General features: G+C 41.0%; 4 protein-coding genes across 8 annotated transcripts; 2 read left to right on the forward strand and 2 right to left on the reverse strand.

The window, feature by feature from the left end:
* Positions 1 to 2,209: 2,209 nt before the first annotated feature.
* Positions 2,210 to 3,333, reverse strand: RB195_011267 (uncharacterized protein; the record flags this gene model as incomplete). Its single annotated transcript, XM_064192609.1, has 2 exons — positions 2,210 to 2,301; positions 3,225 to 3,333. The coding sequence occupies 2 exons, from the start codon at positions 3,331 to 3,333 to the stop codon at positions 2,210 to 2,212; spliced, it is 201 nt and encodes a 66-aa protein (XP_064050192.1).
* A 609-nt stretch (positions 3,334 to 3,942) lies between these two features.
* RB195_011268 (uncharacterized protein) lies at positions 3,943 to 5,310 on the forward strand (the record flags this gene model as incomplete). 3 transcript variants are annotated; one of them, XM_064192610.1, is made up of 5 exons in its annotated part: positions 3,943 to 3,991; positions 4,041 to 4,161; positions 4,270 to 4,565; positions 5,055 to 5,162; positions 5,225 to 5,310. In XM_064192610.1, 5 exons carry the CDS (start codon positions 3,943 to 3,945, stop codon positions 5,308 to 5,310), a joined length of 660 nt encoding a protein of 219 aa, XP_064050193.1. The 3 variants fall into 3 exon arrangements, with proteins under 3 accessions (XP_064050193.1, XP_064050194.1, XP_064050195.1); XM_064192612.1 differs by having other exon boundaries at positions 4,303 to 4,565; XM_064192611.1 differs by having other exon boundaries at positions 4,044 to 4,161; positions 4,303 to 4,565.
* A 2,488-nt stretch (positions 5,311 to 7,798) lies between these two features.
* Positions 7,799 to 15,771, forward strand: RB195_011269 (uncharacterized protein; the record flags this gene model as incomplete). Of its 2 annotated transcripts, XM_064192614.1 has the most annotated exons (15): positions 8,173 to 8,201; positions 8,356 to 8,528; positions 10,674 to 10,799; positions 10,857 to 10,905; positions 10,971 to 10,979; positions 11,064 to 11,190; positions 11,251 to 11,321; positions 11,382 to 11,431; positions 12,460 to 12,566; positions 12,653 to 12,742; positions 13,113 to 13,269; positions 13,403 to 13,441; positions 13,645 to 13,823; positions 13,998 to 14,115; positions 15,698 to 15,771. In XM_064192614.1, 15 exons carry the CDS (start codon positions 8,173 to 8,175, stop codon positions 15,769 to 15,771), a joined length of 1,398 nt encoding a protein of 465 aa, XP_064050197.1. The 2 variants fall into 2 exon arrangements, with proteins under 2 accessions (XP_064050196.1, XP_064050197.1); XM_064192613.1 differs by lacking the exons at positions 8,173 to 8,201; positions 8,356 to 8,528; positions 10,674 to 10,799; ... (1 more) ...; positions 10,971 to 10,979; positions 11,064 to 11,190 and adding an exon at positions 7,799 to 7,885.
* A 750-nt stretch (positions 15,772 to 16,521) lies between these two features.
* RB195_011270 (uncharacterized protein) lies at positions 16,522 to 23,234 on the reverse strand (the record flags this gene model as incomplete). 2 transcript variants are annotated; one of them, XM_064192615.1, is made up of 11 exons in its annotated part: positions 16,522 to 16,644; positions 16,715 to 16,880; positions 18,028 to 18,163; positions 18,329 to 18,448; positions 18,525 to 18,615; positions 18,679 to 18,775; positions 19,126 to 19,202; positions 20,687 to 20,851; positions 21,282 to 21,386; positions 21,977 to 22,029; positions 23,084 to 23,234. In XM_064192615.1, 11 exons carry the CDS (start codon positions 23,232 to 23,234, stop codon positions 16,522 to 16,524), a joined length of 1,284 nt encoding a protein of 427 aa, XP_064050198.1. The 2 variants fall into 2 exon arrangements, with proteins under 2 accessions (XP_064050198.1, XP_013298371.2); XM_013442917.2 differs by lacking the exon at positions 23,084 to 23,234 and having other exon boundaries at positions 21,977 to 22,042.
* Positions 23,235 to 25,099: the final 1,865 nt, after the last annotated feature.

A 25,099-nucleotide genomic window follows, 5' to 3' on the forward strand; every position in this document is an offset into this window, starting at 1 on the left:
AAATTTGTTCAAAGGCACACCTATATGCTGAAGACAGAATGCAGCCTGTTATTTGATTGATCCCAAAGTTAAAAAAGTTGAAATCGTCAAGGGAGAGCTGCAAACAGCATCGAAAGTTGGATTTTAGCGGCGGAGCAGCAGTAGTTGCTGCTGGAGTTCAAAAATGGTTGATCACTCTCTCAACGACAAAAATAATCCACCTATTTTAATACCACTACTGCTTAAGGGCAGCATACCACGAATCTGAGGTGGCGAGGGAGTCCGCGGGAAAAGCTGGAGATGAGGTTGTTGATCGCGGGATCCGGAGTGATTCCGTTCATCTCTTCCTATTTGTCGTTACAAAAAAAAACGGTGTGGGAAACCTTTCATTTCCTCATTATTCCTTGTCCGTTAGAACGCTCCTCTATGATCACGTTCCGGTCCCCTCGGCACCCTATTCATTGGGTTCACTTGAATAGGCTGGTGAAGAGACATTGCTGATCTTCCACCGCTTGCACGCTGATGCGACGCGTGCACAAGGCGCATTGCAACTGAAGTCTTAGCGGAAACGGCGTGGAAACACCGTTTTTTTACGACGATTAGAAAGAAATAAACGCACGATAAACCACCCCAGATCTCGCAATCCACAATCCCAGCTCTAGCCTTCGCCGTGGATTCCCTCACCACGTCAAATTCGTTGTAGGCTGTCTTTAAGTTACTGAATGCCGCCATCCCTATGTTTACTAAAAGTGATGCTACTATCACTAAAAGTAGCACAGCTACTCGCTGAATACCAGACAACACAAAACACTGAAGTTACGCCGAGAACAATCGGGACAACAAGTCAAAATTTCACAAGAATTCAAAAGTTTTTACGGCTTCATGAAATAGCGGATACAACACAACTTTTACCGTATGCGACAAACAATTTGTAACAAAAAATATTGAAGAGGACTAGTTATGGAACAACTGCAATAGATGCTTTCGGGAGAACTGATCAGAACACCTACAGATGCGAAAATGGGCTCCGAGATCAATATTTTCCTCAAAGGTTTTCGTTGAGTGTGCAAACATTATATCGTGTGCCCCGTACAAACACAGATTGACCCGACTAGAAGGAAACGGGGAAAATGAGGCGCCAATATTTACACAACAGTATGGGAATAAGATGGATATGCATGGAAAAACATTTTTAAGCGACCCATTAATTTCGATGAAGAGGTTTAGGAATAAGAACAGGACAACGCCCACCTTAAAGAACAATTAATGCTATTCCATATGAATGGTCCTCCCTACTATTCGTTAAAATTAGTTAGCTCTCTACCTTTGGAGGTTCATATCGCAAAATAGGACACATCAATAGCTTTTATCAACACAAATGTGTTGGAGCACAGGAGTGCTTCAAAATTTCGCAAATGAAAATGTGCTCTATTCTTATCAGCCGAAGAAACCCATTTGGATCCACGTAACCATCCATCTGTATTGACTGCATACTATGAATCAAAAATAATTTTGAATTTCGGAGAAAAAGGATGGTCTCCGCAGAAAAAGAATGGTTCGAACCCTATTACTGTCCCTACGAGGTTTTCAGATGGAACCTTCATTAGCCTATCGTTTCAACTTTTTAGGAGGTTGGCTGGAACAATCTTACGTTTATTCCGTCAGGTGTCAAACTACCCTGGGTCTGTGTGAAAAATAAAAGAATCAAGAAAGTTGAAAATCCAAACACAACAGTCTTGATTAAAGAGAAATTCCATATCAACTGGCATATATGATTTTTCCTTTACCTAATATTATACTTTTTATTTACTTTTTACTGCACTATTTATTTTCATTTAATCTTAGTTTTTTGCTATTCTTTACTGCATTGTTATTGCATTTCATTTCCTTTCATGTGCATTTTCTAACTCGAAAAGAACACGGGAACGATTTTTGAGAGCTTTTTTGGCAATACTTCAGGAATCAACGTTCGTGACGTCATTCGCTCTGTATTTTAACATTTCTCTTGACCTCTCTCTTGGAAAACTACGCTCACATTCACTTGTTTCACACTTGGTTCCAACATTTGAGTAATTTTTTCAAAACAAATGATTAATTGAGAATTTCACATCGTATTTGGCACCATAGCACATTCAGTAGCTATTTACATTTCTCATGCTTCAGTTCCAGCAGTTTATTACTATTATATACTATTTTTTTTATTTTATTATTACTTCTGCGACATTTTTAATTAAGGTGCTCTCCACAGCATTTCTTCTTCGAAAGTCCATGAGAACACAAGAGACAATTCCGCTCTACCGGTTAGATCGCTAGAAGTTGCCTCTGAAAAAAAAAACTTCCTGGAATCCTTCTTAGCGCCGTTTGCAAGCTTACTCCAAAAGATATTATGTCGGGATTGCCATGCATACAAAGGGACAGTTGAACAACGTTTCTTGGTTACATTCATTCAACGTCTCCTTGGAGAACTTTTGAGACTGTAAAATCATTTTATTGAAACCCCCTCTTCTCCGTTGACCTACAGTAGGATCGCTAATTCTTCGACAGAAGACGAAAAAGACGCGAATCCGCGTCTTTTTCGTCTTTTTTTTTAAAATAACTCGCCTCAATTTGGTCTTTATTGTAAGATCTACACATCAATAGATTTTTGTGAGCGGGAGCTCTACCGATTGAATTTGATAAGAACATTCAAAACCTATCAACGAAACAGTTTCTGAAAAAATCACCTGCGAGTAGGCTGAGTCCGAGATAACTGCGCCCCAAGGATATATTATTCTTGACGAGAGCATATTTTGCGAAAAGTGGAGTGATGGTTACATATTCGTAATCTAAATAACATTTCGAACAATTGCAGCTGAAACATATTAAAGAAGAAATCGGAAAAATTCATAGAACAAAGACTGTTCCCTACTGCAGGTTGTAGGTCATTTTTCAAAAAGTGTTTCCTTGATAGATTTTGAAAGTTCTAATTACATTTAATCGGTAGAGCTCGCGCTCACGAATCTCTTGATGTGTAAATCTTATAATAAAGATTAAATTGAGGCGAGTTATGAAAAAAGACGCGGATTCGCGTCTTTTTCGTCTTCTGTCGAAGAATTAGCGATCGTACGGCATACCGCGGACAGATGCTACGGCCTGCACAAGACTATCATAGCTAGACTCATCATAGCTTCTAATTAAATATTGATGAGAGAACGGACCGTTTCATCATCGACATTATTTGCGGAAATGCGATTTGAAAGGTTAACTTATCCAGCTCTGCCGGATTGGGGCATTTTGTTGTCTGAGTGACACTGGGAGATATCGGGACCGTCTCGATGACGTTATGTGGTTCTGTAGGTGACAGTGCGGAGCCATTCTGAAGACGACGTTAAATGAGCTCGGCACAAGCCGTTACCCCACAGCTGGAGTCCAGAAAGAGCGATCCGAGTGATTGCTGACAAGTTTCTTCACCGAACACAGTCGTCAAAAAATAACGGCATAAATGTGTTTCGCTCAACGATATTGCCGTCTTCTCACGATTTGGATAATGCAATTTCACAATTCCTTTTTTCCCCATCGGAGCTTTCCATTTTCACTGTCATTGATATGAAAATTTCATCCCATAAATAAGTGTCGTAGTGCATAAAAGCACTCCGAAGTCGTTTAAGTGGAAGCTTCTACAGAATGAAAAAAAAATCATCTCCTTTTCCTGCCTTCTCACTCGCAAAATCTTTATTAAAAAGGGAGCTCTTGACGACTGGTCTAGTGAGATGCTGAATCTGACTGTTGTAATTTTGAAGAGTTTGCTTTTTTTTGGTTTGACTAGGATTTTTTGCATTTGCGTCAGGGAGCATTTCGTCAACATTGGAAAGCAACTGCAGTCCCGGCGCTTTAAATATCTGACGCCTATTAAATTCTTCTTGACATGTGACTAATAATAATAAATATTTTGCAAGACTATTAGTATAACTTTTTTGTTTCAGGATGAGAATTGCTTCCTTCGCAGTACTTCTTTCCTCATTGCTTCCTCAAGGTAAAATTACTCTCATTTACATAATTCTAATTGGTAACGACTGCTGTAGTAGGTAGTGCCGAGTTGTGTAAAGGCTGCACCGATGACTCCGAGTCCCGCCCCTGTCGCCACAACCAAAGCGATATATCTAATGTTTTGGATTTGCTCACGAGAGCGATGGGTGATATCAGGTCAGATATAGATCGGCAGCAAGATCCTTACAGCAAAATGACGTGGAACCGCCTCAACCGTGCAATCCTCGCTGTTGGCCGTGAACCGTCTTCATAATCATGTCTCAGAGTTGGTTTAAACCATCTTTCAGAAATTCTTAGAGATGGAGGATGTGAGACGATTACTACGAAAGTATCACCATACGTGGTGGACGCCTTGCATGGAATTGCGGAATTGTTGTCCAAAACGTGCCCTTCCGTCAATTTCGCGAAAAGTCGACTTGCAGAAATTTCACAGCAGATACGGACAAGCAGAGAAAAGGGAAGCACGTTCAAGGAAGAGAGACGATTGACCAGATTTTACACAGAGATTATTCATTTCATTCATTATTCATTCATTGAGCTACCATCTACAAGTGTCTTTTGTTGGTAATTGCACTGCAAAAGAGCAGTCACAGAGATTGTTAACGATGTTTTCAATTTTTTTGGACATGTTCGTCTCTGTAATGCAAATACTGTTGCATGTTTCAAGAGTTTTTGTAGATGCATAAATACATTAGCAAACTTATTCCGTTCGCATAAGATTTCAAACCAACTTTTAAAGTTTTCTGCCGTCATTTGTAGCTGTCATATTCACTCTTAGTGGGGAATTACCCTCCAATCGGCGTTGATGAAGTTCATGGAGCTTACACACAGGTCGGATAAGGAGAAACGTATGCACCTCTAGGAACGAGTGGCTGGAACAAAGTGAGTGGTTATCTGCCCATTCACGACGAATTTTGTAGCCTAAGACAATTGGCATCATTGTGTTAAGTATTGTCTGCCTATTTATTTACACATTTGGTAAATAATTAAGGACTATAGGAACGATGCGCAGAGAGTGTATCCAAATTTTTGCTTGTGGGCTATTTTAGGGAGTGTAGAAGCTACAAGCGGAACACTTTTAGCGCCCAAGCGAAAATTGGAAGATTACATTGTGCACGCTATGCGAAATTGTACTATGACCATGGTTAGAGACGAAGGTGACTCCAACCGCAACTTACAGAAAAAGCAAAATTTACAGGGATAATTTGAGTATTTTTAGGTTGCTTAGCAGAGCAGGGTTGCAGAGATTTAACGGTACGAAGCTGTGGACAACTCCACCTCCCTGCTCACTTATATATCTGCTAAATTTTTCTTCAATTTCAAAAACAGGCGTGCCTGTAAAACAATCGAAAATACTAACAGAAAACGAAGACAATTCACGAGCAGACAAATTGAATTGCCGAAGATGACGCAATTTTAAAGAGCCATTCCATTGAGTTTCCCTCCATCGCGAAAGAAAAAGTTAAGGACGAGATGGGATGTTGTCGAACACCATAAACGAACTTGCAAATCATCAATCAAACGTGCCGCAACCTAGTCCTTTGCATTATAAACGTAAAAGCAAGCAAATGCACCTTTCCAAAAGTGAATTACTTCGAACGTAAAACGTTTGAAAGCAAAGATAAGGCCAGTATAAGTGAGCAGTAATGATTCGTCACGTCTCTAGGACTATACGTAATTGAAGAAAGATTACAAGTGTCAATCGCACTTCTATAACACCACGTCCATGTGCAGATTGTTCTCGAGTGTGTGGAAAACATTTCAGCAAGAAATGTATGATTGCACTTCAGTCTGATACAGACTTTTCGTCACCTTTATTTCTATAGAAAAGCTGTAACGGTCACGAATGGGGCGACGTAGCAGATTGCTTGATCACGAAACGTAAAAAATTGCAAAGTTTGTAATAGAAACTGCCCAACAATCCAATGTATCTCCGCTGAAACCCTCCACGTGACATCATGCAGGAGATCTCTGGAGGAACGTTTTGTGTCGTTGACTCCTCGCAGAATCAGGCATGCAGTGCGATTTACTCAACAAGGAGGGAGATAGGAGGTGGCAAGGGAGAAAAGATTTCTACCATTTTTTCATCTATTATTTTTTAAACTTTTATTTATAGTGTGACTCAATGATAGATTTTCCGGCTTCTCGTTTCTTGGATATGCCGTTCGCTAATAAAGAAAGCAAACTGCAGAACATGTAATTCACTAAAAAAAGATTTACGTTAATTTTCGAATTTCTTCAGTGTCAGAGGCCTAAATTTGGAATGGGGAAAAATCTGAGGATGATGGGACATGGGAATTTTAGAAAAGCGTGGAGGACATGGCATACATCATGTCCAAATAAGCATAACAATCAGGCGGGAAACTAATCCTTGTTCTGACTGATCCATACTGTGTAAATTGTACGTAACTAGGGGGAACTAAGGACCAATTCTCACAGTGAACCAGCCGTATTGACAGGAGACGCATCAAAGAAAAGGAAGAACAGCTCATCACAGTTAAAGCAAAATTTAAGCTCTTCTTTGTTCTGCAGTTACCTTGTTATGGTGCGAACTTAAGTTATATTCATTACTGATTTCCGATTTTTGAATTACGATTTACGATTAGCTTGATAAGAATCACTGTTAGCAGAATGTGGTCCAAGAATTACTTGTTGATATTTTCATGGTTAGAAATTGCTGCAATTCCGAATTTCTTCATAAATGTGAAAACTCTGAAAGCTGATATTTTTGTGAGATGGAATTTTTTTGTCCGTCAACTCTTGTCGTCAGCCCCCCATCCCTCCTGATAAAGCTTCTTCGAAGGATATTCCTTTGGAAAGTGCGAGTTAGCGAGGTAACCAACAGCTTACCTGGCACATCTCTCGGATCTCACATCATATACGCAAACTTTTTTAGGGCCGGGGGCATCCGCTTCATGTAATTCTAGCGACGCATATGACGTCCTCCCTATCTCTTGTATCTTGAGAACGAAAGGACCAGACTGGTGAAAGACCACACTTACTATTCTTATCCATGAGGAAGGTGATCGAGAGGACATTAAAAACCTACCACCCGATCTGCGAGCGTATTAAATGAAACGTTCACCAAGATCATCCTCATGTACAAATCTTTGCGCTGGATGAAGCTCATCCTCAAGCACAAGCTGAATTTCAGGGTTTCAGCTGCATAAGCCACATGCAGAGCGTTTCATAGAGATTTACCGGGAATATCGCTCTGCGATATTAAGCGCACTACAGAAAGACCGCCGACCCGATGGTCAGATTTCTTCACGAAGTCCTTCAAAGAAAAATATGATGCTCTTCGTGTCCCACGCGAAAGGGGGAACCACTGGGCTACTCTGGCACGCGATCGGGACAAATGGAAGAATTACTGGCGTCCGCTCGACCAGTTCGAAGATCAACGGGAGTCAAGGTGATCAAGGTGATCGCTTCGCCCTTGTCCTCACCTTCCCCAACTATGAGATAGCTTTTGATAGCATAAAAACGAATACAGTGCTGTTAACTTTGTCCGATTGAGATGTGGATACGCCATATGTCAGGACATCAGCCAACTGCTACATGGATGTACCACTACGATACAGGTTTACAAAACGCTCCCATCATTATACCCATTTTAAAAGGGGAAATAATATGCACACATACCACAGCTCCACGCTGAGGTGTTAGGTCTAGAGTTTCTTGAGATAGGGCCTCTTGGTAGTTTTAAAATCCTTCGCTTTCATCGTTCAGTTGCGAAAATGTTCTACGAACGTCGTATACGTAGTCGTATGTCGTATAATCATATACGTCGCCGATGTTGTCCATCTCAGAACTGCATCTAAGGAGGGTCCCGGTTGGTTTTCGAGTCCTCGATCAGTCCTCGGCAGAGCAGTTAGCGAAGGTGGGTAACCTAAAGAGATTTACCTTCATTGCTACCTTAATAGCTGACACTGCTTACCTTCCGCTAGTCATATACTGCATCACCGACTAGACTAAAATTCACCAGCAGCTAAATTGTTTTTGAGAATCAGGCACATCCACTGGAATTTTGTGAAGCGAGGTGATCTCAAATTTGCGAGCAAAAGCATGCGAGATGATAGATGAGAGGAAGATGCATCTAATAGCTTCAAATTACGTATGTGAAAATATTGCACTAGAAATGCATTTAAGTTGGTTGTCGGTGTCTCCATGGACGACTGGACGGTGACCTCGGCGAGGTATGTTCGCGTATCCCCCGACATATCCAATGGACACGTGATGTCTCGGAGGCATTCGCGGAGATTTCGCCGAGACTCTCTTTACCGTTGCCCCCCATTGCGGTATCTTCACAAAAGCAAACCAACGAAGTGATGAAGTCCCAGTCGATAATAGATCATTGCCTCCACTCTGCGAACTTTGCGGTTTTCTCCTCTCCGACTCCGCTCTCGGCGGACATATCGGATGCTCTTTCCCGCCCCTGCGCCTTCAGCCTACAATTCTGCTCACTTCTGCTCTTCTCTATTCAAGGTCTTCTTTTATCACCTCTCTGCGAAGCGAGCTCGAACGTGAGTTCTTAATTGCCTGCGGCTCGCGCAGCTCCACGCTGTTAGCTCAAGAGTTTCCGGAGACAGGCCTCTCTTGGTGGTTTTGGAAATCTGAGCCTTCCTCGTGCAGTCATGAAAGTGTTCAACGAGCCGATCGTATTCCTCGTCGGTACTGTCCATTGCGGAATCTTCCCAAGAGCCGACTAACGTAGCGAGAAGATCCCAGTAAATGATAGTTCTTCTTCGCTCTCTGAACTTCGCGGCCCTCTCTTCTCTTCCTGTGAAGGAAAATCTTCAGCGGAGGGGGTGATGGTCCGAAAAAAAGAAACAAAACTTTGGTACAACACTAAAATGCGTCACCTTTTACTGAAGATGATACGGTCATTTTCAATATGGAACCCTCCATCGGGTGACTCCCACGTCCAGCGAAGTAAGGAGAGCTCCTGAATTTTTTTCCGTTTTCTTTTTGAATTCCCATTGATGGTCGTAGTCGTGAACTCGGAAAGCCTCTCGTCTTGCTCGTCCCATTGCAGGCCATGGAACGCTTGAGGAGTTCCACATCAGGCCATGGGTCCTGATGTGGAACTTCTCAAGCGTTCTTTTGTAGTCAATTTTGGCGTTGAATTCACCAACAATGACCTTGAAGAATGTATGATCTTCTCTGTAGAAGTCCTCTAGGTCTATATAGAAAGCTTCAACTTCGTAGCTTTATTTTGGATCGACGAAAATAGTCAAGGCCAGCGTTGAACCACATCTTTTCACGACGCAACGTTCAAGCCGTAATTCTTCTAAAGTAATCAATGTCCTTTGCCATACTGACGAGGAGTCCAATTCCACCAACTCCTCTAACTGTTTCTAAGAACAGTTCTTCTACAGTTTCATAAGTGGCGTTCAGTGGCGGCGTCGTCTAGGTCAGTCCGATGACGTCGTACTTAATCTTCCTAGCATGCGCCATTCCATGCCCGCTTCCGGTTCAAGCACCCGTGCTTTGCGCGTACAGGTGTCGTTTTAATTCATTTCCGTATCGGTAACCTAGGCTGCCCGCAGAGTTCACCTGCACGGGTCCGCGCCTGATGGTTATTGAGCGTTCACAACCGTGCGCTCAATAATCACCAAAGAGCAGACCGGCGGCTCCGCACGCACGCATGAACTCTGCGAACAGCCTTAGATGGCTCTTGCTACCCGGTCTTCCTAGCACTGTACCAGGCTCGCCTACGGAATCAGAAGACTTACTGTGCCCTACATATAATTTTAAAACACATGGGCAGGTTGCCTGAGTGACAGTTAGAGATGTCGCGACCGTCCTGATGACATCGTTGAGAGATCTCGATTCAACTGGTCGTAACACCGTGGCTGGAATCCGAAAAGATCGAGTGATTATTGACAAGCTTCTTCACCGAACATATTGATTTCTCCATTTTTGTAACAGTCGTCAAAAAATAACGGCATAAGGATATTCCACTCTTCGATGTTGCTGCCTTCCTATGACTTGGATAATACCACTTCACAATTCTTTACAATGGCTTCCTATTTTGCATTTTGTCCGTTGGAGCTTTTCATTTTCACTGTCATTAATATGAAAATTCAATTCCTATGAATAATACTGTGTGTCTAAAAATGCATAAAAGTAGTCCGACATTGTATTAGTGGAAGCTTCTACACAATGCAAAAACGGTCTCTTCTTTTCACCCTCCCACTCGCAAAATCTATTAAAAAGCAAGCTCTTAACGGATAGTTCAGTAGGATGTTAAATCAGGGCGTTGTAAACAAAAAAAAGTTTTCCTTATTTAACTGTGTCAGGATGCATTTTGTCAAGATTGAAAAAAAAACCTGAAGCAAGCAGTCTTAGCGAAGTAAACATTTAGCGACACTAACGTTTCTTTAACTATTCTCGATCTGCGACTACATACAGTCGGGACCAAACGACATGAAGCACGGTGCAGTTGCGTAACAGGTTGCGCTCAAAGCGGCGCTGTGGAGGTAGCGGTTAGAATCGAGATAGGGCCATAGCGAACTGCAGCAATGAAGGCGACAACAGGGTTCCTAACTTGGTCCTAACCGCTGCGCTCCACCCGTTCCGAGCGCAACCGCTTACGCAACTGCATCGCGCTTCATGTCGTTTTGACTCTACTCGCCCACAAGCTGTTGAGAACCGCTTCACCTCAGATACAACGACATATCGCACCACAAATCAAACTGTCGTGACCGGGCTACGTATTTTAATTGAGACGAATCCAAAGTTCACTCACTCTGAGGAGGCCTTTCGCATCCCAACAGCAAAGATTAGAGAATGTGGGTCTTTTGCCCAACGGTTGTTAGTGGATTCTGAGTCACTTTCAACAGATTCAGCACCCAATCGATTAACGTGGACAAACGACAATTTGGTGTCGCTGCTCGCGTCGCGCGGAATTGTTCACACTGCCGACGTTCCATGAATTATGTACTAGTTCGGCTCTTTTAAAGTATTCTTCCGTGAGTTTTCGACTTATTCCCTCTGATACTCATATTCTTGTACAGTCATTATCTATGGATTTCATATTCCTCATTTTACCGTAGATCCAATCTGAGGTCAGTGGGATTGCGAGCAAGGAGCACCAATCGTGTAGATTTTAAACCCAGTGAAGTAAAAGTCGTTCTCGCTGGGACTTTCCTCAGAGGTCCCCTCATTCTTCAGTGCGCCCACGTAAGTTCAGTTCATATTTCCTTTTTTCAACTCTTCGGTCCTCAAGGTACTATTATTCAGATGTCATCACCCCATTCATCTGCATCTGGAAGTCGTGCTGCTTCTCCCGAGGATGAAAATGGAAAACCGAAGTTTGTTTTCAGAATACCTTCTGTGGTTTATGCATAACCGCATTTTTTCACTTAGTCTAGGTCTCAGTCTCCTTCTTTGCCACCCATCTCAAGGTTAGATCGGCACGCAGGTCAGTATTTCTCTTAAAATTGAAAGAGGTCATTGTTCCAGCTTTCACTGATATGCCGTGTAGGACGCAGCGCATACTCATTTGAAGACAAGGAAGTGCTCTTTAGAATTTACGTTTATTCCTTTCATAATGCTCTCCTAAACATGAGAGACTCAGAATTTTACGACAGTCTAGCTTTGGACTTTGCTAAGCGTCTTGTTATTGATCAGTCATCTCATTGAAATAATACAACCTAAATAAGAATAACTCGCCACGGGTTCCTATGGCGTTGATGTAAACAAAAATTTACGAGGAACCTTCCAAATGCGGCTTCTCCAGTGTCGTAATTACTTGTCTAGGTTGTCCGCTGTCTGCATTTATGTGCACATCATCTTACATTCGATGTCGCTAACATCTTACTAAAATTTTCCTGACGTGGGTGGTATGATTCCCATGTTGTCTGATAATTTTTCCTACAGGTTCTAGCTTACATAAATACACACATAACTGTTGAGTTCAACAACACTCAGCATTCTATGAAGGATGAACAACGTGTAGTGGCTAATCTGCTTTTGGAAAACTTTTTAGTCTATAGTTCATCCTATTTACCAGACTAGAGGGGTATTGCTTCGAAACTCTTTGCCTATGTAGATGTTGGATATCAGTCTCAAAGTATAATTTGATTTTATCGGAGAACAGTGTTTACTCTCGAACCAAAGCAAATGAAAGTTGAGCAACATCATCCTTTATCAGCTTTTGCTAAGACGCCGTGTCGATAGATACCAACTCCAACGCAGGTGACTTCGAAGAAGTCGAATTTCTTTTTGTTAAGAGAGTTGGAGCTTGTAAAAGTGATCTGGTTACTTAGATTTCCGTTTCGTGATGGGACAGACTGGAAATACTGATCCGGCGTCTCAATGTTTTCTTCATTTCATTTTGTTACTATCTTGATTAGAGAACATCGGCGAGATGTTTTTATCGCCCTTTAGGAACTGAAATCAATTAGTTTACAAAATTGAGTTACGAATCTTATCTTAATGCCCTTTCAGATCTTAAACGGCGTTCAGCTCAGGCCTTCACAGTGTTTGCCAACGAAGAGAGAGATAGGCTATTGAAAACGCGTCCTGACTTACCTATGGGGCTCGTCACTCGGATGGTATGTTTTGCGATTTATCTATGCTCAATTGATATTGCTTCTTTGACCTTTATTAGGTTAGTATTTCACTGAAAAATCAGTTTTAGATGGTCGAGAAATGGAGGAGTCTTGATAACGAGGCAAAAAAACCTTACTTCGAGGCAGCACGGACATCCCCGCCCTTAAAAACTGTAAAGGTTTGCTTTGGTACATAGTTGCGATTGTCGGAACCGGTGCTCTGACCCTATTCATTTTTAAACGGTTGGTGAAATTACCTCCTTTACTTCTGGAAGGTTGGCGAAAGGATCCCCTTAACTTTTGGATAGTTGGCGAGAGGACCCGCTCCACTTGAGCTGCACCCCTTGAGCTTAACCCCCTTCACATGCGGAGAGTCCGGCTCCCCCTACCGCACCTGTGCTTTGGTAGCACCATCCATTACATTTCACTACTTACATATGAGTTCTAATCGAATCTATTCAACTGAATCTATTTGCCTGATGGAAACTAATGTTTAACCATTCTTTCAGCATGATAAATTATGTGAGGTGTTCAGTGTGCTTCTTTCAGGGTACGAATGATACCTCATCTGAAATTGTCCCTTCGAAGAAATGGCGTCCAATTGTTACCTATAGTCAACCTGTACTTACCGTACCAGTTCGTGATCAACCATTTCGTGCTGAACAAACCTCTGGGCAAACTCCTGGAAGAGTCATTATTGTTCAAGGTAATTGACAAGTTCTACCCATCTTTTCTTTCTGACATAAAAGATGATCATAAAGATAAGGGTTATTTGGCTATCTCACTTTGTCTTATTTATCATTGTTTAGTTGTGGTGTTCCTTACATCTATGTTTTCAGGAAAGCTATCTAATCCTGTTGTGGAAGTTCCAAAAAATCGTATGTTTGTTTAGATTATTCACAACTTTATTTGTCTATTTAGCATTCTTTCACAAAAGGGCGGGTGTCTAGCAATATATTCTCTATGAAGTCAAGTTTCTGCAAAAATGTTGGACATTTCACATTGTTGGACATTGTGCTGTAATCTCGAAATAATGACCGAATTTTTGTTGTTGACTTTTATGACTTGTTTATTTACTTAGCTTCTGCAATATCTGCGTCGATCGCACAAGCCCTTGGAGTGACTATAGTAGCTCCACAACGAACGTCGTCAACTCCTATTTCAACCGCTGTTATGCCTCCTCCGATTCGTACATCTGTAGTACGAACTAAAACAATTCCTAGTGCTGTTGGGCTCTCATCTCAACAAATTACCTCTACTGTGAGTTTGATTTGATCACGTTCTTTGTGTCGTTGTTTGTTCCCATGTTTTCGTGTAATTTGTTTCTGTTTTTTGTTTCTTTTCTGTTTTAAGCGTTTTTCTTCTTCTCATCCTTTTACTACGGTGGCTTTGTTGTTCATTCAAGAGTGTGTGATCCCGTGTTTTGTTTTATAGACAATCAATTCGGAGGCTCAAACGCGGTCTGATAATAACGGTTATGGATTTTCAAGTTCTCAGCAGGCCTTGGATATGTTTTATTTGGCGTTGTGTGAGCCAGCATTCCCTCACCCAAGTATGTTGTTGCAGTCCCTTCAAGTTTTTTCTTATTCGTGTCCTTTACTCATTCTCTTAATTGCGTTACATCTAGAGAAGAATTATCTTCTCGCACACCTGCAAAACCATGTTCTTTTCGTGCTCCGAATTTGTTCTGCAGGTTTACGCTCACGTAATATTGCCATAAACTGTCCACAAATTTAACAGTGAAGGCATCAAATATCTGTTGCGAGGGGATGATGAACAGAAAGTAACTGTGCAGTACAGTATAGTACAGGATAATGCGATACAATGTAATACAGTAGGTGCAACAACATGTGGAGCGGCAATAACATGTAGAAGAAAAGTATGAAAAATTCCAGTAAATAGTTTTCTTATAAAACTGTTTTGCCACGAGTCGTACAACGAGTTTCAATAGTCATTGAAATTGAAGTTTCTTCCAATTCGAAGCAGATCAGAGTTTGAATCGTGCACTACTTTTCCGAGCAGAATCGAGATTGTTATCGATTTTTATTCTGGCTAACCTTTCTGCGTAGTCGCCTTCTTCAGCAGATGAAAAATCAAAGACACTTGTAATATAACACCTCAAACGCCGCCTCATCCCACAAGACACGATTTAACAAACAGGTTACTCAAAGACAACGTCAGAGAAGCAGACCAAAATGGTGCTCACTTTGATTGACATGGTATTAGGGGACCGCCGCTTGTCAGAGTTGCGCCGCTAATTGTAACTAATAAGATGCCCTTGCATCTGACTCCGAAGGTGAAAACCTGCAAAGCTCTTGATACTCGCCATCTCTTTGGTCACGGCGATGCATTCTCCTTTACTATTCATGATTTGATTTTCGGCTGTTATATAAAACGCTTCCAATGTTTTTCGCACTAGAACTTCTTGTTGGAGTGCCAAGATCGTGACTGCTATCTTGATAGGAGCGTTGTCATGACACTATCTGCAATGAGCACCTAAAGGGATCATAGTTTTGATTTTACGAGCCAATCTGGGTGCTCCTTGATCCGGGTACATAGTGCTCTTCTTGTTTCGCCAGTGCTCTCAACCATACATAACTGACAGGTGTTCGGATGAATGACTTCCGATACCACACAATCCTTTTGCCTTCCATTTGAAAAAGCGACTTAGTTAGGTGGCGCTCAATGTCTGTCTGTCATTGACACGATTCCAGACTAGCTGCTTCTTCAGGTTCGCCGTTGGTATGCACACTGCTCTGACTGAATCTTGCTAACCTGCCTGTCGTAAGCTAGCTAGTGTTGCGCTAGTCATAGAGTTTGTGTAGGAGTTGTCTTTCGTTGGCTCATGGGAATTCAGGAGGCGTCAGATCCTTTGAGAAATGGTTCTTTTAATCTTTCTTATAATCATGCGGGAAGATTTCTTGAGTTTTCAATTCCTGAACAGAATGCAGAAACCGCGAATTGTTTCATCAACCCAGTAGGACCAGGTTCAAAACCAACTTCTTGCTGTTAGAGGTGTCTGATACATCTAAAAACGATTCAACATCAAATATATGCAAATATATCCGAAATATTTGTTTCGAATAGCTATTCATCAGGTTTGATGAGTTAAAAATCTTCATGCACTTATTCAGATGAACCTCCGCTCACTCCCTACCCTGCGAACTACTGTTATGAAGCATATCTGAGGATGACATCTGGCCTATAATGTATGGTCCGCAGAATTTTGGGAAGCGGACATTTTTGCGTAGCGGTTTGTAAAATTTCGTACATTCTACGATCTTCTGCATAGCTATGAAGTTTATTTCGGCGTACTGCAGATATGTCATCTTTCTTCCAGTTTTCTACTTTTTTTTCTTGTGAATTTATGTCATATTCATGTTGCTTTTCATGTAAATTTCGACTCAGTAGCTCTGAATGAATCACTGGTTTTAAGCCAACAGGGAGTTATTGGACTTCGTCATCAGCGTATTCCTATAAAAGTGCGGAGAGAGAAAGAAAAATTCGAAATTCTCTCTGCCTGTAAAATATTTCGAGATCTAGGATTTCTTATTTATTTAGGCTAATTGTAGATCTACTGTAAGAGATATTGAATAGATATTTTACAACTGAAACCGGTTTTCCATGTGCTTCCTTGTTTTATGCTTGTTAAAAGAGATTCGTTTTTATTCCTACACATGTTTTACTACGTCGTTTGTGATAGAATAGGCGTTGCATTAAAAAAAAAGTTAGGGGATTTCCAAGCAGGATTGACGCGGAAGACTGGGTATAAGTGTCCTTTGTTATATGTTACTGTTGCCTCGTTTTTCTTTTGTCCTATGCCGTTTCGTTGTTTTGTTTCATAAAACATACTTTCAGCATTTATTGCTACAATAGAATACAAAGACACATATGAATACTCGTAGTAGTTTTCGTTGAGATCAATTTTCAGTTTATATCGAGATACTTAAGCTAGAAACTACAGCTGTATGACATCTCCATCTTCTGAGGAGACTTCAGGAATTTGCACTATAGTATTCTCTTTGTTCATCATGCCAATCCTCATCCACGCCTGGATCATCCCAGTTTGTGCAATCATTGCCTGAAATTTCTCGAAGTAGTATTGGCGGCTATAGTTGGGGGTTGTTTAAGTGGAATAAAACAATTTTCACCTGCAACGCTCCTTGTCGTATTGTGGTAAACTGGCGTTTTTTGCTGTCAATAATGAGAGAATGAGCACTACGAATCTCCTTGTTCATAGCAGTGAGAATTACTGGATAGGCGGTGCAAGCAATGTAGGGAAGAAGATGCGTAAATGCAGATACAACGACCATCCACCTATAAAAGAATGTTCTGTTCAGCACTTATTTCTCTTTGGTGGGACGTTTTCTACTCCTCAACTTGATAGAATTGTACATAACAGCGGGAGCTAAGACGGCTTGGAGGAAGATTAGATAGCCTTGTTCACAGACCAGTGTACGCTTTCTTTCCGTGTGAGAGGTGAGCATTGAGTGTCAGGACTTGTTGACCGAGTACAAAAGAGTTATAGTAGGGTCAAAAAGACATGAAGTACGTACGCAATTGCGTACGCGGCTTTTCTCGAGGCGCTTCGGTGAGGCGTAGCGGTTAGGACCGTGGTGAAATCCTTGTTGGCACCACCCATCGCTGCAGTTCGCGGCGGCTCCACCCTGTTCCAACTGCTGCCTCCACCGCGTCGTTTTGAGCTCGCACGCAAATGCACCGCGAGTACACTTGTGATTCACGTCGTCTTGACCCGATAATACACTTCCCAAAGTCTATTCCCTGTCAATCCCTGAGCAGTTGACGAATATCCATAGATGCTAGTGCGCTTCTTCCTTTCGACCGGCTTGAGGTACTAGTAGACTGTAAGAAGTAATGTGAAACAGCTCTGCCTGATCCCGTCTACTTAGCGTTGCGACTCAATAGGTGGGGTATGTGCATAGCGCCGTAGAGAGATCCCAACACTGTTAACTTGGTGCTGGGATCTCTCTACGGTGCTGTGCTCATATCCTCATCTAATGAGTCGCATCGTTAGGGAGACGGGATCACGCAGAGCCTTTTCACATTCCTTCTTATAATCTACTAGTGGGAATCGAGGGTGATCTCACTTCTAACACCATAAATTTCACGATATTTTGCATTTAAACTAAACACTTCAAGCTCCTCTAACAAGATTTCGGAGACCGTTTCGTCCTTTCTCGCTCAAATTCCTGCAATCATTGTTTCACATGTGTTCCTAGAGATTCATTCAAAAACATGTCCCAATTTGCTGTTTATTCTAGGACCAACAGGTGTCTAACATCGAAAATATATCATTTCGATGTTTTCAGTTTATTTCCTTGAGTCACATATATTTTCCTCATTACTGAATCAGGATGATATTATTACGGTCTTATAATTGTTATAGGAAGTTACGATTTTGAATCCGTATTATTTCATAGGTGAAAAATTCGTGTAAACTAACCTGTGCAACACATTCACTGCGGATAGAAACCAAAACAGAATCCAGTAAGGTGTCCAGCAAAGAAGGTAGACCACCACAAACGCAGTCACCGTCCTTCGAATACGTAAAATAGATTGGCTATTGATACGTTGTCCAGCTGAGAAAATAAACGATTTCATTTTGCTGCCTCTTGTATCGGAGGTTTTTTTTTTAGATGTTTTCATCTTTGAATTAGTAATGTAAAGTGTTCTGCCGATTTTTACTTCCGCAGATCTCTTGGGAGGATTTCAAGGATTTGTCGAAGGGATTTCGTTCAGCTTACAACGTATGTTTGCCGAGTAGCGTCGCTTCAGAAGGATAGGAACGTTGGCATAGAAATAGACATAAGCGACGCTGGTCATAATATAGCCGACAAAGAAGGCGATCAGGTTGAAGACGGTTTCTGAAAGAAGAAAAATGTGGGGAGCGTCACCTAGTTGTTCTTGGATTTACTATAAAATCCATTTGCTAATACATACCCCAATAAGGAGGCGGACTAAAGTTACAAATTATCATTCGTTTCCGCCGAATAGGAAAAGAGTTCGTGTTGGAGAAATAGGCAACAAATATCTGAAAAAAAACCAGAATATCTGAGAAATGCAAAAAAAAAATCAAAAATTATGATGATCCTACCATGAGCGTAAGTACAGTGACGGCTGCTAACACGTTCGTCACTATTAACCATAAGTGACTATTTTTTTTCTTCACCTCTTGTTTAACGCACACAGACCTGGAAATATTCGGCATAGTGAACCTATTCGTCCCGTTTAACTGTATTATCACTATTATTATCTATATTGTTTTATTCATATTGTTACCCATTACTTTTATATTTTTTAAAAATTTATTGAAATGGTTCAAAAACAAGAAAATAGGGATTAAAAAGTTGAGTTTGACACAATTCTGTACTTATAAAACCGGGAAACGAAAAGAAATTTTTGGAAATTTACTACGGAAGTAAATGAAATAATGTAGAACATATGATAAAAGTGTGCATAAAATACATGATATAAGAAAGTTATTATTGGTTGAGTTTTATTACGTAAAAGAGTAGAAAAATCGAATTTCAGAAGAAATTACCTGTAAGAAGCTCGGCTGATATGAACAAGAGCTACAGGAATAAGAAATTTGTTTAATACCTCGACACAACAGAATAGCTGAAATTCATGAAATTTGTTAGGAGCTCATTAAGAGCGTAGGAATTGAAGATGTCGCATTTATTTTTAATAAGCTGTATTCGAGGTTGTTAAACAATCCTATTGGCTAAAGTTTTGGGAAAATCGTCTTTTTCAGAACCCGAAATGTTCAATTCACTTCACAACCTATAGGACTAAATTTCTCCACTACTAAACGAACAAACTCTAAGCCTAATTTTTCAGTCACCAACTTAGCGACTACACTGAGTGCTCACCTTGGATCGGAGAAGCCTAGCATGGACCGCTGGCTGATTGATTACGAGAGCAAAGGTTCGAGTGTCTCATTCGGATCCGAAGTTATTTCTGAGCCAACGTTTTCGATTCATACCCCAAGGTCTGAACACTGATTCGAAAATTGGCTCCGATACATTTTTGTGTTCTATAAGCGCCTAAGGATGTCCATTCCCGTAACCTATTCTTTCCGCTGCCGTGCTCTGTGAGTCGAATACATAGCGGTCACGCCGCTTCATCAACGTACTTGCCAAGAAGAGTGGCAGACAACACCGGATGCTTGTCCCAAGGGCAGTTCTGGCCTGCCTGTGGGACAAATAATACAACTCGGTGTTGAATGGAAGGTAAGCGAGTTTGAACCCGCATTTCAAATTATGAAACGCAGGTTAAATTGTTCCATGGGTATTCCAAGAGACTGCTTGAGATCCTACCTGATTTCTTGCACGAGCTGTGGCGACGAGTATATTAGTGGGAAGGCGCGACAGCTATATATTCGATGACAATTCCTCAGGTCTTGATACCTAACTTCCTGCGTTTCGGATATGTTTGATCAGTAAATCATCCGTGTGCCGGGATCATACACGGGACTACTCCTGGCTCATTCTACTTTTTTGTTGCTCTTTTATTCTGTGTTTTCTGTATTTATTTGTAATCATCCTTGCCACGTCGTTTTGACACCCCATTGAGCGTAATAAATGAACGAATGAATGAATGAATGGATGAATGAATGAATATTCGCATTGAAGAGCACGCGAACGAAAAAAAGGTTACGGGAATGCAGACCTTCAGGCGCCCACAGAACACAAAAACAAAATGGAGTCGAGTTTGAAATCAAGGTTCAAGTCTTGGCGCACGAATCTAATCAATCCAATTCGGATCATTCACTCTCGTGATCGACCAGTTCGATCGCTGGTCGATCACGAGAGTGAATGATCCGAATTGGATCTCTGATAGGTGACCAGGCGCTGTGTAAGTGGTTGAAAAAGTAGGCTTAGAGTTTGTCCGTTCAGTTGTAAACAGTTTTTTGGTCGTTCAGATTGTGAATTGAATTGACCATTTCAAGCTCTGAAGAAGGCGATTTTGCCAGAACGTTAGCTAATAACATTATTCGATAACCACATGTACAGGTTATTGAAAATCAATACGACATCTTGCTTTGCCGAGGTTCATTGAAAGTCGAACTTTTCGATAGTAGGAATTTAAGTTGAACTCACTTTACAAGTAGCATTACCGAATACCCATTCTTCGGAAATTTGAAAATGTACAAGCAAGGAGAGATCACACAAAGCTAAAAGGTCAGCACAGCAAATCACAAAAATACAGTAGAGGATTTGTCGAGGTACTGAGGAGGTGCGACCGAACAGAAGCACTACACCGACCTGAAAATTATGCTAGACACTCTGGGTGAGACTCTGAACCTCCTTATTTTATGGAGTTTTTAACATTCTGATCCAATTATTTTGATGCCTTCTTCGTATAACGGAATTTTAACACAAAGTGGAAGGGAAATCGGATGAGATACTGGGCTTCTATCCTTTGAATGTGAAATACGGCTCTAAAAGACGAATAAAATCATGATAAAAATAGCGAATCAAACTAATTGGAACCAAGATGTCTCTCACATGGCGCTAGTATGTTTTTAATTGCATTTTCGGTAAGCTTAGTCGTAAAGCGAGAACTGGTCCTCGCTCATAGGCTCGCTCCATCTTCGACAAGCTATTTTTGTCTTTAAGGATGGCACCGTACACTTTAGATAATAAAACGGGTTAGCGAATACTGAGTGGGAGGTATAAAGATTGCCTGACCTACCTTCCATACAACCCATAGATTCCCAATAACACCGATTACAATGGTGATTACGTAGGCGATTGTGTTTATTCGTAGTATTGTACCCACAATGGAAGCATCAGACATCTGGAAAGTGGCTAACGTTGAGAACAACTGGAAATTGCATGGAACAAGCGGCAACGGAACGGTGGTGGAAAAATAAGTGGAAGTATATGTATGATCTACATCATGCTACGATCAACCCAAGGATATTGAATTTAACGAAGTTAGAGTGAACTCATTTGTAATGACAAACTATGCAGTTCCATGTTTAAAAGTATCGAAATCGAAATTGAAAAAAAATCGAAAAGTTAATTTTTTTGAACATTAATTTTGGAAAATAGCAGACGAGTGGGACAAAAGTGTTATTTACGAGGTGAGCCAATGAATGCTTTTTCCGGATGAGAATATTCTATCAGAAAAGCAAGTCTTGGAAAGAGAACGAAATGAAAAACGAACAATAAAATGATATGTACATATTACGAGCTTTGCGATTAAATTTCTTAAATTTTATTTCGGAACTGTTATCCACCTTTATTACATCAAAACTAAATATATTGCGAAAAAGTTCAAGGATAATCAAATAAAACTGGTAATTATGGAAGAGTAGCTGAGAAGAGGATCTAGAAAGGAATTAACGAAAAGGAAAAAAAGAGATTTTTTTTAGAAGAAGTTACCATTGGGTATCTTTTTAGGTTATCCTTGTATGTGGAGAGGAGATCTTCAGGATCTAAAAGAAACATCCGATAGTTCTCAATATTGGGTTCTGCTGAAGATTCTATCTATCGGAGCTGAACTCCCACAAGAGCATTTGCTTGTTCTCTTCATTTCTTATTTGAAAGAACGCGAATAAAGAAGTATAATTCCGACAAGAAGGTTGTCTATTTTAAAAACAATGTTTAACCGTCTAAAAAGAAACTTCTGCTGCTTCTTTTTTCCACTGATAAGACGACAAAAAGGGACAGCAGTTAAAAGAATGGAGGCACAAATGCGCATGGATTGAATGATTGCAATTTTTTTAAATCAAAATTCAAGACGAATAAGGTTTAAAAAAATTGTGAGAAAATCCTTCAGAGGAGATCTCCAGAAGAATATCTGAATATGTTCCATGTTCGACTGTCTTTGAATCTTGTTGAAACGTAGTTTTTAATTGATTTTTTTGAGCTGTAGCCAAAATTGCTATTGATCTTCCGTTATTAAACAACAGCTAACGTTTCGGCGTTATCGCCTCCGTCAGAGCCTGGAAAAAATCAAATCCATCAGTGATTTATCCTCTCAAGCACCTCATCACCCTACAGAAAGCATTCAAACGATAGGTAAACTCAAGCAGCAACACATCAGCTAGCGCTCACCTCATTTACTAGCTGGAGAGGAACTGGTTACGCAACAGACCACCACGTACCACAACTATGAATAACAAGGGTTTTTTATAGGAACCGCGCGGCCCGCTCGATAGATCAAAACCCGCATATGGGGATAGTTCGTTTGTAATCGCAACGCACTCATCCTTGCTCTTTTTTGGACTTTTGGCGGTGATCCAAAATGCCTCTAATGCTCTGCGTGCTATGATCTCGGACTCGTAGGATAATATACTAACTTCTACCTCTACTTCGGAGTTTGGATGACATATTCTACGGCGTGCTCCAAGTGGGGTGAAGGTTTTTGCGAGTCCATCTAGATGCTCTTGACCCTAATACACAGTGGACGTCTGGTTTCCCCTATACAATCGTCAACGCCCAACCTGCACTTGATACGATGCACTACTCCTGATACCATGCAATCACCCTCTCTGCCATACGGGCAGACTACGCAGCTGGGAGTTGTGCAGAGTCGATCATTCGCACGATGACGTACCAGCTGACCTTTGAGGTTCGCTGGAGGTGTTTGCACAACCCTCAATTCATTCTCTAGACAGATCTGTATCGCTCTGCTCATATCACCATATATAAGGTAGACAGAACGGAATGTTTTTTGGGCCCTCCTCTACGTTGGATTTTTGGAATCTCTTCGTTGGAATATTTGAATGTAGGAGTTGACTTCCTTGATCTTGGTGGATTGACGTTGTAGTGAATTTGAGCAGTTGTTAACAAATTTATTACGGTAAGTTTGGGGTGAGCTGGAAAGTAAGAACATTTGATATATCCTCTCAATGCACGAACAGCTTCCCTGGATATTACCCGGAAAAAAAAGCCCAACGTTGTGCCTCCTTGTGCCGCGTTGCGTGTGTTGCGGATATCCGCGTGGTGCTATCGCTCCGCTGATACTATTGGTGCGACGCTATGCCCCGTGATCAACCCGCAAGGTTTGATACGGCGCTCGTTGGTACGGCTAGACTCTTTTATTTTTTTGCTTTTATTTATAAAAGCTTTAAGTTCTGCGGTTATTTCGGGTTCGTCGATAGATTTACGCGAAGGAACGTTTTTGACATTGTCGCGGTGAACCGGGGCGTTGTTTTCTTAATTTATGATACAAGGGGCGCCCTGTTGCTGTTTGGCCCTGTTTTGCGAAATTAGATAGCTCCGCCTGGCCCTCGATGGGCTATCGTCTGGGTGGACGAGCGGTGTCTGTTTCGACTGGTTTTGAGATTTGTTGGGGTTTCACCTCACGGCTACCAGTTTTAGGCGTCGGTGAGGTATTCAACCCGGTGGAATTTTGAAAGAGGTTTAGAAAGTCCGCGGAACTGATGTACTTTGTTTTTTTTGGGGGAAAATGTTTGGTTTTTTCCGTGTGGCTTGGGTGTGACCGTGGGCTGTTGGTTGGTGTCTGCTTGGTGTGTTGTTTGTTTTTTTTGTGGCGTGGCTTTGTTTGATGCAATTTTGCTTTGATGTTGGTTACCATTTTTCTTTAGTGATGAAAAGTGTTGTAAGAATGAAAATGGAAAAAGGAAAAAAATTATGAAAAATGTTGATGTATATGAAAGAAAATTCAAGGGAAATGTTGCAGAAAATAAAAATGACAGTAAGAGAGAATAAGAAAGTTAAGAATAAGTGGGGAAAGGAAACACCGCAGAGAGAAATTCATTAGGTGCTGATGTTCATTCGCAGTCTGTGTGCAGTTTGTCTCAAATAAAAAAAATCGAATTCAAATTAAATTTTGTCTCAAATTAGGAATTTTGACAGCGCTGTACATTTCGATCCGGTGTAAAAAAGCGAATGAAGTACTAGAATAAAGGAAAAATGCAAGATGATCCACGTTAATATTGTCTGGCTATTACTAGATGACGATTCCTCGTAGCAACCTTATTGGCACAAGAAACACTTCATCGAGTCGACTGCTGTAAGGTTTCTTTGGATAAACTTGGAATGAAGCGGCGGCGGACAAACTGTCACCGACAACAACAACTTCGCGCTGTTAGATTATGCACCAATCCGCTTCTATGCGATCATCTTTTCAGAAGATATCCTGAGATTTAAGCGAGATGGCACGTGACATTTATTTTCACATACCAGAATGTCCTGGATTACAATATGCAAAGAATTTTACCTAAGAATCCTTCCATCTCAAAAAGGAGAAGTCGAGTCAAACCAAAAAATGTTTGCTTGGAAGTACTTCTCCTGTTTATTACTTTCAAAACAAGCAGTTGTCTGACACTTTCGAAAACGCCTTCAAATTTGTCAATGTACGAAACACTTACGCAATAAAGGGTAAAATTATGATGGAGACGTTCAAAAGCGAGGGTTTGAAACATTTTTAAAATGTTATAGGACGGCACAACACAACATATTTTTAAATCATTTCCATTGCGGGAACTTTCTGAAAGGAATATAGCATGGACTTATTTGATAGTAATTTGAAGAAAC

Source organism: Necator americanus, chromosome III, assembly GCF_031761385.1.
Source record: "Necator americanus strain Aroian chromosome III, whole genome shotgun sequence".
Lineage (NCBI taxonomy): Eukaryota > Metazoa > Nematoda > Chromadorea > Rhabditida > Ancylostomatidae > Necator > Necator americanus.